The sequence below is a fragment of the Cuculus canorus genome, chromosome 2 (assembly GCF_017976375.1).
Source record: "Cuculus canorus isolate bCucCan1 chromosome 2, bCucCan1.pri, whole genome shotgun sequence".
Classification (NCBI taxonomy): Eukaryota; Metazoa; Chordata; class Aves; order Cuculiformes; family Cuculidae; genus Cuculus; species Cuculus canorus.
In genome coordinates, this window is record NC_071402.1 from 23459960 (window position 1) to 23474158 (window position 14199).

Here is a 14199-nt window from a genome sequence, read left to right on the forward strand (position 1 = left end):
CTCATGCAAGACTTCATCAACAAGGCTTCTAACCATAAGGAGAACAGACACAGTCAATTATTCAAGGTTACAACGGCAAAGAAACTTTCTTTTACTGTAAAATTCAGGTCACAGAGATTACCAAAAATTAAAATAAATTTGGATAGGCATAAAGGCCAACTGAGCGAGGACACAGAGCAGTCAGTAAGCATTAACCAACAGATAACATCTCAATTATCTCAGAGCCCCAATAGTAGAGGAGAACAGAAAGCAATACCAGGAATACCAAAAAAATAACAGTAAGCACAAGTGATCGCTTGAGTAGGAAAGCGCTCTAATTGTCTCCTACCCAATATGCTCCTACCCACAACAAATCAGAAACTTCAAAGAGCATTTAAGCATGCCAAACAGCCTTTTCAAAGAGCAAATATAAGACCTTACACACTGTCCACTGTGAAAAATCATGAAACACACACATTGACGAATCATCTGTAACATCAAATAAAAGTCTGATGTTCCACAGGGAACAAGTAAAGAAAAAGTAGAAATATAAAGACTGCGAATCCAGTTTTATTTCATAGAAACATAGGATGGTTTGGGTCAGAAGGGACCTTAAAGCCCATCCAGTTCTAACCCCCCTGCCGTGGGCAAGGCCACCTTCCTCTGGATCAGGCTGCTCAAAGTCTCATCCAGCCTGGCCCTGAACACGTCCAGGGATGGGGCACCCATGACGTCTCTGTGGGTGGCAATCTGTGCCAATGCCAGTGCCTCACCACCCTCACAGTAGAAAATTTCTTCCTAATATCTAATCTAAATTTCCTCTTTTTCATCTTGAAACCACTATTCCTTGTCCTATCCCTGCACTCCCTGACAAAGAGTCCCTCCCTCAAGATGTTCAAGAGCAAAGAAACCATGATACATGGTCAAGACCAGCTGAGAACAAAATACACAGTTCATCAAGGATGCAGAGAGAGTTTTTTTATCTATTTTGCCCCTAACAACATTCCCCCAAAAAAGATGATCTAGTGAAAGGAGACAAAGTCACAAGGTAGTGGACTGATATAATGAGATGCTCCTCAGTCTAACAACAGTTCCAAATCACAGTACTGTCATGTTCAATGACAAAGACCTTAATTTGGTGCTATCAAGTGGAACATAGACTAGGAAAAAAACATTTTACTGTAACCAACTGCTGTGGCATCAAGTAAATTTAATATCACAGAGACAGTGAAAACAGAAGTCAGGTCAGAGATTTAACACAATAGAAAAAGGAGTGCTCTGGTGCTTCAATGCCAAGTGTCAGTGTATCAAACCAGCAGCAATCTCAAGCTGCACGAAACAGCAGGCCACATGCAAAAGCAAAAAGAGTACATATGTATTTTATATATATCCTGAATTGGGAATAAGGTCTTGTCCAGAAGAAGAATGTTCTCTTCACATCTAAACTGTAATAAATAAACAATGCACAAAGGAAACCCTGTCTAGGCAGCTTTTTCCACAGTCAACTTGCAAAACATAGCTTTGTCTGTGCTCGAAGCACATTTTTTTTACAGAAGTATCTTTAGAAAAAATGGGTTGAGAAATAATTTTATGGCTACTTTAGACTGCATTTGTTTAAATGCACTCTCCTTTTTATGAATAAATATTTACTATATTTCAGAACTGTCTACTACAATTTTTTTTTACATTATTATAATGGATCAAGTAAATACCACACGATTCAGCCATTTTTCATGAAATGAAATGGGCTATTTAAAATACATTTGTTTTATTTATCTTTAAACCATATTTTTCAGTTGAGATTATAACTTCTACAAACACATCAAAGTATCAGGCACTTTGTCAAGCGCATACATGATTTTTTCTTTTTTTTGTGCCTTAATACTAGTTCTTTCTGTGTCTAGGAATTCAGCAATTTTCTGTTTCTACTATACAAAAAGAATTTCTTTTTACTGGACCGACTGCGACTACATGACTAGATGTATAGAGCAGATGTTTGAAATGCTTAGTCTACTTATTGCTGTTAGATTCACAGGATGTGTTAGATTTATCCAAGAAGCGAACTGACTTTGTATTCATTTCCAGTTGTACTTTAAAACGGAGAGTAATCTTTGAAAATGCTTGCACCTAAACCTCATAAACACTTACGTATATCACATGAACACGTGACACTGACATCAGCTGATAATCTTCCCTATGTTCAAAAGCCTAACCTTTCATCAACAGAATAGGAGTCTTCCTCTGGAGCTAGAAGGCACTTAGTCATCTGAATGCTCCCAACGAAGAGCAACGCCAGATTACCTAATAATTACAGCTAGGGACATGATCCATTCCTTTCTCCCACAGTTTTAGCTGAGGAGACTTAGTGGATACCTACTGATCATGAAAAATGCACTTTCCTTAAATTTGTGTGCAAATAACGTGTTATTAAATCTAACACTTACAGTCCAATAGTCACAATTAAGCTGGAAAACTCACAGACAGATTTAACTTCAAGATAAAGAACACCACGGGTCACAGAAATCACAAAAGCCACAGCCGTCACACCAAGTTACCTTAAAGAGCCAAGAAAAAGGAGAAAGGGTGGAAATCAACCTGAGGGTGTTATTCTGTTGCAGGCTGGAGCCCAGACAGGCAGCTTGAATTTAAAAGCAATCTGCCAGTGTCCCTGTTTCTTCACCTCCTCCTGCCAAGTCATGTACTCTGATTATGCCAGTAGCTTCATCTCAGCAGTCTTACATTTAGTAACACAGTGATCCAAGAACAGAAGCTACACTTCATCTGCTTGTAAACTACATGCAGTAAAAGAATTATACAAAGTTTACCTCTCATATATACTTTCAGAGTACACAGATGATCTCTGACATTAAAAAAAGAAAGGATTGATAGTTTTCCAAACAAACAACAACAAAAAAATCACATTATATGTCACTGCAAAATTTTTACACCTGTTGATCCAAGCAAGGGAGACAAAATGAAGAAGAAAAATATGATGGTGAGAAGGCGAGAAAGCTGTGGAACAGAAGAGCTAAGGAACACAAAATGTTCTCTAATACTGGAAGAAATTCGTGACTGGGTCCACACCAAAGGAGAGGTATCAAATTACACAGGACACAGGGAAGTAAGTGATTTATCACAATATTTTCCATCTGTCTCTATTATACCCTTTCCAGAAATAATTCCAAAGATGTGTAATAAAACTGGATTTTAGATTTCACGCTCAGATCTACTTTAAGTAGTGAATGTGAACAGGCAAAATTCTGTGCAAACAAATATAGACAAATTGCGTGAATAAATATTGGAATATCAAAGGCAATGATTTTTTCTCAGCTTAAAATTAAATAGGGAGTAACAAAACATTACTTGTAACTCCACCGCTTCTTTTACGTTCTTGTGTATCTTCCTCTCTTTCTTCATCACCTTCTGAATCCCCTATTTCTTGAATAAGTATTCTTTTTCCTTTGCCTTGAGTCTCAGATACAGGCTTTAAACCTTTCAGTTTCCTTTCAATCTCTAGTAGATTTCTCTGCAATAAAGAAAAATGAGGAATACCAGAAGATATCATAGATACATAAATCGTAATTTATATACAGAAAATACACTCTGTTAAATAAACCACAGAAAATCCTGGGGAACTATTGAAATAAATGTTAACAATATAAAAACAGAGACAATAAATGTGAATTGTCCAAGAGTCAGTATCAAAGCCAAGATTAGCACTTAATGTCTCTTAGAAATTAAGAAGATAGCACACAAATAAGTACTTTTTCTTGAATGAACAGCTGAAGCAAAAACCCAAAATTATTTAAAAAGAAAAAAGTAGACTGCACCATTGTGATATCCTGCATAGTCTACTCAGAAGAGACGTGGAAAACAAGCTCTTTCCAGAACCTCCAAAAAAGCCTAAAATCTGTTTATTAAAATGGATACCTGATGGAGGAGTGTAACTGACAGAACTAGAACCAAAAGAGAAAATGTCTTAGCTGTTGAATAATGAAAAAGTTTGCTCATCTTCTAAGGCCTGCAAATTAGATCATCAAGCAGCCTTTCATTTTCTAAACATTTTTGATAACTCAGAAAAACCAAACCAACCTCCAACTGCACTTTACACTTCTAGAGCAGAGTAAGACACACCCAACACTATGACCTATTTTGAATTTAATTCTATGCTGTACAAGGAAGTGCCATTTCAGTACTCGCTTCCTCAAGAAAAAGATAAAACAAGGACAGGAACAAGTGAAGATTCACATGGACAAAGTACACTGAAGAATTCCTGATACTGACAAGCAATTTATCTTTATTTAGTGATTCTGCACATAAACATTCACTCTGCATGTGTTCCATACATTCATATTTATCTCAAAGCTTTTGAGGATCGTCCAAGCAAAGAGCAACTCAAAAAATGCCCTGCCAAGCACTCTGTCATCTCTGATATCTCAGCCAAGGCATAATAGCTGGCACAGATTAAGACTAAGTACAGACGTCTGCTTTCAGCTACAGCTTCAGCTTTGCTCATCAAAGCTACAAATGTATATGGCTCTCCAGAAGAGTGTACTCAAAATTAGTATCTTATGTCTGGTATTACAAGAAGTCTCAGCGCAGCTTGTTTGATAAGCTTTTCACAGAGACTGTTGTGGAGTTTGCCAACACAGACTCACCAGCCAAGCTATTTAGTGGTTCAGTTTTGGAGACAGAAAAAACCCAAAAGCTCTTTTAGAACTTTAGTCTAGCAAGACAAGTGTTTAAAAAGAAAGAAAGGGGGAAAGAAAAAGAAGGCAGCAAATTTCTTGGTTGAGGTGAATCTTGAGAATTATTCTGGACAGGAATCTAGTTCCAAGAACACCCTTAAAGGGATGAAAGCTCCGAGTGGTGAATTTGATATAACAGGCTTGGACCCTTCTCACTGGTGCAAGCAATAGCAGTTATTAAATAACTTCACAGAAAGAAGTAACAATCAGCAAGCTGCTAGTACCTCAAAATGTGCCAACAATAAGAGCTGAACAGAATTCAGGTGACGAGACAATTGCATAGCATCAAGAGGTCACACATAAAAAAAAAAATGGAAGCACAGCAGTATGATGGAATCCTAATTAACAGGCAAAGAGCAATTAAGTATCCCAACAACCTGGTACTTAAAATTTTCAGGGCACACGGAATCCAAATGCAAGAACTGGTTCTAACCCACAAAACACCCCTAAGAAGATACCAGTGAAATGATACAAACCAATCCTCTCCTAAACAGCAGAAGTAATAGCAGCACAAGGACCACATCCTGTGAGTTTCCAAATAAAGCATCTGGCTTTCTTAGATCCAAAATTGGCTAAGGAAGGTGCAGATTCATCAGAAGATATGAAAAGGTGTTTTATTCTAGCTTGGAGGTAAGAAATGAGGATTTACAACAGCACGTTGAAATTGATGACAGAACCCAGGTCCTCTCCTTTTGGGCTGACTGTACAACAGCAACAATAAAAGTTCAGCTTCTCTCTTGAATTTTTCTTGTGACTTGCATGTCAAACTTAAATACGTCTATCCTACTGGATCTTCTTGAGAGAAATTTCCAAATTACTTTGATTAGCTAAGACACTAAGACTATAAGTATGCTCAGCAGTAAGATTTAGACACCTAAACTACATTAACAGAGAAAGACTTAATTACCTACAAGTTCTCTCAGTTAAGTAGTGAACAGAAGACCTGGTCACATTCAGGAATCTAATTTCCACCACCAGGCACCTATGTGGTCTTGGAAAGCTGATTGTTGGCACAGTAGACTGTAGGTGTCCTGAAAACTCTATTCAAGCCAAATAATACAAACTGTACTCACTTTATGCCACAGCTGCATACTACCTCGTTCTAGTTATATTCAACTCATTTATCTTTACCTTAGCTATAGCGTTTTCTGGTTCAATGTGTAGTATTTCGCTCAGATCCTCTATAGCTGCCTGGTAATTCTGCAGCTGATTGTGCACACTGGCACGGCGCATCAGAGCTACAAAGAAACAAAGTGTCTTAACTATGTATTTAAACCATAAAGCAGATAAAAATATACTACTTTTCCTACACATACTAAGCGTAAAACAGTGTTTAAAATTCTGCATTTACCACATAATGATTCTATGTTAATAACTGCTCTCTTGCTCATTTTTAATGATGCCATTTCGCACGACACCTTTTGAGACAGCGATGATGAACTGTGAAGCATCTTTTAATATTTTTCCCATTTTTCCCTTTCTCCCACACATGTATAGAGAGTTACATTCAGGCCCTGGCCTTCAGAAAGGATTAAATCACTAGCTTTCATTGTTTTCATGTGTTTTTTCAGGCAATTAATACTTCAGTGTGGGTATTACAGAAACAATACACTGCATGAACGCAAAAGAGCTTATAGTCACCATGTCAAAAACAAGAGATGGTCTCATGCTGCCATGTAAAAACACCTGTTACAAATCAGCAGTACAAACTGCAGAAAACTTCCCTGATCCCCAAAATACTGTTAAAATTACTTTAGGAAGCTACTGTTTCCTTATCTGTACTTCGACCTGATCTACAGCTCAGTTAAGTCAACTGACAACATGAATGGGTATGTACCATTTTATTTGCTAGAAATAAAATAAGATGTAGAAGGGCAATGGGTATAAACTGGAGAGGGGCAGATTTAGGCTAGTCATTAGGAAGAATTTCTTCACTTTGAGAGCGGTGAGGCACAGGCACAGGTTGCCCAGGGAAGCTGTGGCTGCCCCATCCCTGGAGATGTTCGAGGCCAGGTTGGATGGGGCCCTGGGCAACCTCATCTAGTGGGAGATGTCCCTGCCCATGGTAAGAGGGGGTGGAACTAGATGATCTTCAAGATCCCTTCCAATCTAAACTATTCTATGATTCGATGTTCTACTTTACCTTTTATGTTGCCGGGTTCCATATCCAGTACCTTCTCACAATCCTGCAAAGCACTATCCCAGTCCTTAAGCTTGATTTCAGCTTGAGCTTTGTTATTATATGCAGCTGCAGTGGGTATTACAGATATACTCCTGAAAAAGGGAATATGGACCATGGTAGGCTTGTAGTTAGAAAATCCAAATGTAGGAAAACTTCGCTGTCAGAAGGTGAAAACAATATTAGAACAATATTAATACTGACATTCTAACCATATTGGTGGTTAGAAACTCCCTCCTGTGAGACCAGAGGCAACCATTCACCAACCACATTTACCATCTTCAGAGGTCTGTCGCTTGTCAGGGCTTAGATCTGAGATGTTGCAGGGAAGATGTCATAGCTCATGTGCCACAAACTATTACCTCTTCGTGCTACCCATATAGACTCAAATGGAGGTGCCAAATGAAACCTTTTGAGAGTATCAAACACAACTACAGAGTTCTGGAGGTTATGATGAAGGGGTCTGCAGAGGTGGGACACAACATATGGGCTTCTCTTTGGTCCTGCTTGTAAAAGGGAGATTCACGCAGCAGTGAGTGGATTGTCCAGGTCACGGTCTAGCTGTGTGACTGGTACTGCAGGCAGAGCTTCAGCTTCTATAACAGGATCATCTCTGAGGAATAAAGATAACCAGGATGCATATGACAAAACAGTATATGAGAATCTTTGCCAACACTCTTGCTAACCTAGCAAGAAGGACTCAATTCGGTGGGAAGAATGAGCAGTAGGGAAGTGCCAGCGGAAAAGCATACTAGAAGTAACTCATGCTCCTTCTGAAAACAGTGTGGCTGGAGAACAATCTCAAGTCTTTGTGCACAAATGCACAAAGCTTGGGAAAGAAAAAAGGATAAAAAAAACCACGTGCAGCCATGATCTCACTGGGATAACAGAGATATGGTGGTATTATCTGTGTGGCTGGAGTGCTGTGATGGAGGCACGCAGACTATTTAGGAAAAAATAAGAAGGTGAGGAGGAGATGCATTCCAGCCTAAGCAGTGATTAAATGTGTGAATGTCTGTCTTGGAACAGGCAAGAGACTGACACACCAGTCAAGAGAGCTGGTGGGTAAGAATCATACTGACATGATGACATCATGGTAAGCACCCCTTCAGACTGTCTGATGAAGAAGACCAAGCACAGGAAGTCTTCTTCAGTCAATTAAAGGAAGCCTCACAATTACAGGCTTTGGTTCCCATGGGGGACCTAAACCATCCTGGTATCTGCTGGAAGGGTAAAATGACAAGGCACAAATAAAATCTGAGATATTTATGGATCATATTGAAGTAAACTTCTAGACACAATCAACAAGCTGATGAGGGGGAATGCTCTGCTGGAACTGTTACTGAGAATCAAGAACTGGTTGTGAATGCAAAAACTGACAACAGCCTTAGCTGAAGTTACCATGAGATTGTATGTAGAGTTTAGGATTCTGGGAGAAAAAAGCAATACGAACACTAGAATTATAGCTCTGGACTTCAGATGGCAAGATTTTGGCCTGCTCAGGAATCTGCTTGGCAAGATTACAGGGAGAACGCCCCAAAGGCCAAAGAGTGCTTAAAGAACTGGTTTTTCTTCACGGACAGCTGTCTCAAAGCGTAAGAAGGATTCTATCCAATGTGCAGAAAGTCAAGCAAGCATAGAACACGAGATGAACAGAGAACTCTTTGACAGATGGCAGTGGTGATGGGCTACCCAAGAGGAGTACAGAGACACTGGCCAAGTGCAAGTGATGGAATTAAGAATAAGAAAGCAAAAGTTCAGCTGAAGCTGAAACTAGAAAAGGGATACGAGGAACAACAAAAAAAAGTTTTCATTTGTGTTTTTTTTTGTTGGTGGTGGTGGCTTCGGGGTTTGGAGTTTTATTAAAGGTCTAATAGCAGGACAACAAAGATTAAGGAAGCTGTAAGCTCACCAGTCAATGCAGCAGATGACCCAATGACAAAGGACACAGAAAAGTCTGAGGTACTCAGTGGCTTCATTGCCTCAGTCTTTATTGGTAAGGTTTGCCTTCAGGCTTCCCAGGTCCCTGAGTCTAAAGACAGATTCTGTACGAGTGAAGCAGCACCCATAATAGAGGAAGGTGAAGTTAACACTTAAGAAAACAGGATATACACAAGTTCCAGATGAGGTGTTCAGGAAGCCAGCCAATGTTACTAGAAGACTGTTCCATATCATCCTTGAAAATTCATGGTGAATGGGAGAGATTCCTGGGGACCGGCAAAGGCAAACGTCACATATATCTTCAAGAACGACAAAGTGGAAGACCTGGGAATCTACAGGCTGGTCAGTCTAACTTAAGTTCCCAGGAAGATTATGGAGCAAGTCTTCCTGAATTCCTGTCCAATCACATGAAGGATAAGAAGGTGGGTGGCAACAGGTAGCACAGATTCACCAAAGCAAGCCATGCCCAGACTAGCCTGATAGATTTCTTTGCTTAGTGGCTCAGTGAAGCTAGGAAGGAAGAACAGAGGACGTTACTTATCTTGCCTGCAGCAAGATCTCCTCATTGACATGATCTCCTATAGTACTCTTATAGCCAAATACGTAAAATATGGACTAAAGATGGAGGCAAAAGGGCAGACAGGAAACTAACTGGACTGCTGAGCCCAAGAATTGAGCCATTACAAGTGCAACCAGTAACCAGTTACTAGTGGACTCTCTTTCAGATCAATACTTTTTAAAATCTTTACTGATGAGTATAAGATGAAATAGAAAACACCTCCAGAAAGTTTGTCAATGATACAAAGCTGGCGGGGAACACTCAATAATCCACTGGACAGCAGATCTGCAGTCAAAGGGACCATAATGGGCCAGAGGAATGGGCTGGCAGACTTCTCAGGAAGTTCAAAAAACAGAAGCGCAAAATCCTGCTCCCAAAACAGCAACAGTATGGGCTGCATGGCAACTAGCTAGAAAGCAGTTTCACAGGAAAGCACCTGAGGGCTCTGGCAGAAAACAAATTGAACAGGAGTTAACTGGCTCTCAAGGCAAAGGCGGCATACTGCATGTTCAGCCCTATCAACAGGACCATAGCCAGGAGGCTGACAGAAGCAATTATTCCTATCTCTTCAGCACCTGTAAGACTACAGGTTAGAGTATTTGCATGGGGCAGTCCTGTGCACAAAAGGCACCAACAGACTGGAGCAAGTCAAGTACATCACCAGGATAGTTAAGCGGCTGAAACACATGGAATACTTACGAGCAGAGTCTGAGATAACTAGGTTTGTTCAGCCAAAAGCAAAGGCTCAGGGGAGGTCTTGTAGTTGTTTTCAACTACTTAATGGGAATGTATGGAGAAGACAGAGCCAAATCCTTCTCAGAAGTGCACACAAATAGGAAAAAAAGCAGCAGACATAAGCTACAAAAAGGGAACTTCTGATACGTTTTAGGAAAAAAAAAATTACTGCAAGGATAGTTAAACACTACAACAGACTGCCCAGAGAGGCTATGAAATCTCCATCCTTGGAGGTATTGCAAACTTAACTGAACAAAGCACTGAGTAACCTGATCTAGGTTGGCCCTACTTTGAGAGGCAGTTTGCACAATGCATAAAACATCATTCAGAGGTCACTTCCAACCTAAATTATTCTACGATTCTGCAATATAGCTGAAATGAGTCAGCTGAGTGATTTCATTTACAGTTATGTACAAAAATAGGCATGATCTATTTATTTTAAAATCATATCAGCACAACAGAATTATGTCAAAGCATGCCATCTGCAGAAGTTTTTAATCTCTTTAGAAATTAGAGGTTTGTTTCTTACAAAACAGAAAGCACCCTTTAAGTTCAACTTAGAACAGCAGGCCTCATTACAAGACAAACAGAATGAGTAACTATACCCTGATTATTTTTGAATAGAACTCTAATCTTTTTCCATTTTAGCCATATACAAATAACCTCTTCAGACAACTACCAATTCACTCCAAAATATGTTTTATTTAAATATTGCTAAATGTAAGACAATAGAAACCTTCAGATAGTATTAGGAAAGTGCCCAGTTAGAACAGTACGCAGTGCCAGTATCGTATATTTCAGAAGGTATACAATGCCCCATGGGGTTGAATGTTGAAAACCTCTCCATTAGGAAGGACTCTGCCCATCTTTACCACTTAATAGCTTATTTATGTCCTCAAAGCAGAGATTTTTACTTATTTTTATATTGAAGATTTGTATTTTATTTACTGTATATGAAATACAGCTATGGATGTTTTTTATATTCATACTGACATATTTTTATATTGAAGATTTGTATTTTATTTACTGTATATGAAATACAGCTATGGATGTTTTTTATATTCATACTGACATATTGAAAAAAACAAGGAAGACGTTAAGGCCGCAAGTCAAGAATAAAAAAAGTACAGATCAAAAGCCTCACTTGAAATAGCCCATGCTCTATGAATACGAAAACCTTTGTGCACATATATACATCAACAATCTCCAGGTAAATTTTCATAAACTGTTCTACAGTGACAGCATGAATGGTGCTTCCTAGACATAAATCTGCTCAATATTTACTGCTGCTGCACACAATTTATTCCTCTTCATTATATTCTCCATACTTGTCTGCACTGACTACAGATGCATTAACTTTCTCAGAAATTTTTTCCAAGGATATCCCACTATAATATCATAGTCCATGAATTATCTTAATGCTCCATCTCACAGTAGTGCCATAGCATTACCCTCAGTTTACACCAGTAATTCATACCCCGAATTCCCGCATGTTCTCAAATTTTAAGTGACAACTTTGACACTTGTAGAATTTGTATTTTTAAGTCATCATTTCAAACAACAGAGTTGAACACAAAATTGAGTTTCCCGTAGCATCAGTTTAAAATGTGAGCAGTGAGCTCTTTTGCAAGTCAGACCTCTAGTGTTTCAAGATGGGTAATATCCAAAGAAGAAACTACACTGGTCTTGTAAAAATCCTGGTTTGTATAAATGGCATCATCTTTGAACACTGCGAAAAAGTGACGGAAAAAAACATCCTAGTTCTCCCAAAGCAGCACTCAGATACCTTAGCTGAAACACTACCCTCCTCTTCCTGTCGTGCTCAATTCCACTCACCTTGAGCTTTCTACTTTTGAGACAAGTACAGCAGAGGTCCTGTAGCAACAATCACTATTTATATAAATAAAGCCAAAGTCTCAATGTAGTCTCCTGAGCCCTAAATAAGGCAAACAACCTTTAAAAACCTTTTTTTTAAAAAGAAAAAATCCTGTGTTTATATACGTGTTTTTTTCAGGACTGCTATTATTTACAATGTTATGATGAAGCTGCACACAATTTTTCGTTCTCCTAAAAAGTGGTTATTAAATCAAATTTACTTACTAACAGTTGAGACAATCCTAATGGTATGATTGATTAGAATTAATTTAGTTCCTCAAGACAGCGCTTATCCTTTTATTTTTGTTAAACTTGCCCTTGAATCTCAATGGTTTTGAAAAATCTGAAGAAGCTTGTGATGCCTGCAGACTGCATCCTATCACTCTTTATCCACTTCTCTGCCTGACAAATAAAAATTACTATCAGGATACAACAGTGCTTTAAGAATTCTTCTTGGCCTTTTGAAAATAACTTAACTGTCACTAGCTGCTTCAGTAAGAAGCTGCTTTAATTACATGGCTTTAAACATAATATCCACAAGTAACAGACATTAGAGAACACAATAGTATTTACTCACCGAGCATAATATGTCACTGCTTCCACATAATCGCCAGTCGCAAAGGCTTCGTTGCCCTTTTCTTTTTCACGAGTGGCAATAAAAATCTTGTCTTTCTTTGTCATGCCTAGAAAAAAATATTTATATATAACTAAGAACTTGCATAGACGTAATCAAAACAAGTTGTGAGCTAAAATGTCATAATCTGTGTATCATTTTGTAAAAGAATTCCTGTACTAATAGACAAATTTGTATTTTATTTTCTATAATAAGAAACTAAATTCTTCTGATAGACATGCAATTCAGAATGCAAGCTTAAAGCTGTTGGCTGACCTCTACCATTGGTTAATAAAAGCAGAAGTATGCTTCACTTCTTTACCTAGCGCTCTCAATCTAAACACAAAATATTTTACCTGATTATTAACACGAAGACTAGATTTTTCTCAACTATGGCTTCAAGCTAAGTTAAACTAACAACCTGTAGTGTCTCTAGCGACTGAAAAATAGAGACACTTCTAACTCTATAATATGCTTCTTCAGTCTGTATTCATGCTCTACAACACAATATTACAATTAAAGAAAAAAATCTGTATTTAAGACATTACCAGTTGTGTCTATTTTCTTCTCGATTACAGGTAGACTTGGCCTATTAAATCTTGCTTTTGAGTTATTTTCTTCACAGCCTTCATCAATTTTATAACACTCTTTTTCCACATCAAACCTTAAATTAATAAAAATAACAAATTCAATAACGCTGCATAGCAAGACTCCTTTACTACAGGAAAGGCATATTATATTTCCATTATAAACCAAAAGAAAAGAGAGATAAAGGATGTGTTCAATTATCCATGACTATTTAGGAAAAAGAAGTTTAAGTCTTCTGTCTTTTCCTTGTGTTCATTTTTGTGTGCGTATGCTGCTTCTGTTTACACATTACCTGTCCTCTTCCTCCTCCCTTCTTGTTAAAACCAAACAAGCCAAGCCAAGAAAAATTCCTGCCTCACCTCCTCCCCCACCCCCGCAAAAAAATGACAGGTAAAATTTAAGAAACAGTATCATCAAACGTCTGTCAAACACCTCTATTAACCTTTGCCAAAGTAGCTAAGAAACAGCTTCAAAGCTATTAATACGACAAACGTGAGAGATTTCAAAATAGTCTCAGATACTTCCAAGGCTGCTCTGATGCAGCTTATGAAAACAGTGTTTAGGAGTTTATATCAAATAAATATCATTGCCACAGCCCTATCAAACAAAAGAATGATAACCAATTCCTACCCTACCTAGAAATACTACACACTGCTTTTCTGTGTAGGACTTAATGAAAAATAGCCTTCACTTTCCACAATAATGCTGACAATATGAATAAATTCTATGTGAAATAGAGACACATTTTTGAAAATTTATCCAACTCAAAACCTTTTCAGGTAAGACTAATTGTTCTCCACTGTGATTCTGATCTTTTGCTAGCTTACTTTTACCTTGTTATTATAAGTGAACCACATTTCAAAGTAAGTGTTCTGAATATAAGAACTGAAAACATTTTTTTCAGAAATTGCCTAAATAGTTATTTGACGGTTTTGAAATTATGCTCAAGATGTTTTGAAAACACAATATGCTTCAAAACAGA

At 38.1% G+C, this 14199-nt stretch overlaps 1 protein-coding gene across 2 annotated transcripts in view; it reads right to left on the reverse strand.

The window, feature by feature from the left end:
* SPAG1 (sperm associated antigen 1) overlaps positions 1-14199 on the reverse strand; it is a 45638-nt gene that overhangs the window by 22484 nt on the left and 8955 nt on the right. Inside the window, exons 6-10 of one of the 2 annotated variants that reach the window (XM_054059992.1) lie at positions 13178-13293; positions 12594-12699; positions 6871-7001; positions 5859-5965; positions 3343-3505 (exon numbers count right to left, since the gene is read on the reverse strand). In XM_054059992.1, the coding sequence (XP_053915967.1) occupies positions 3343-3505; positions 5859-5965; positions 6871-7001; positions 12594-12699; positions 13178-13293 (623 nt within the window). The remainder of the gene's footprint in view (positions 1-3342; positions 3506-5858; positions 5966-6870; positions 7002-12593; positions 12700-13177; positions 13294-14199) is intronic. The other variant, XM_054059993.1, reaches the window with a different exon arrangement.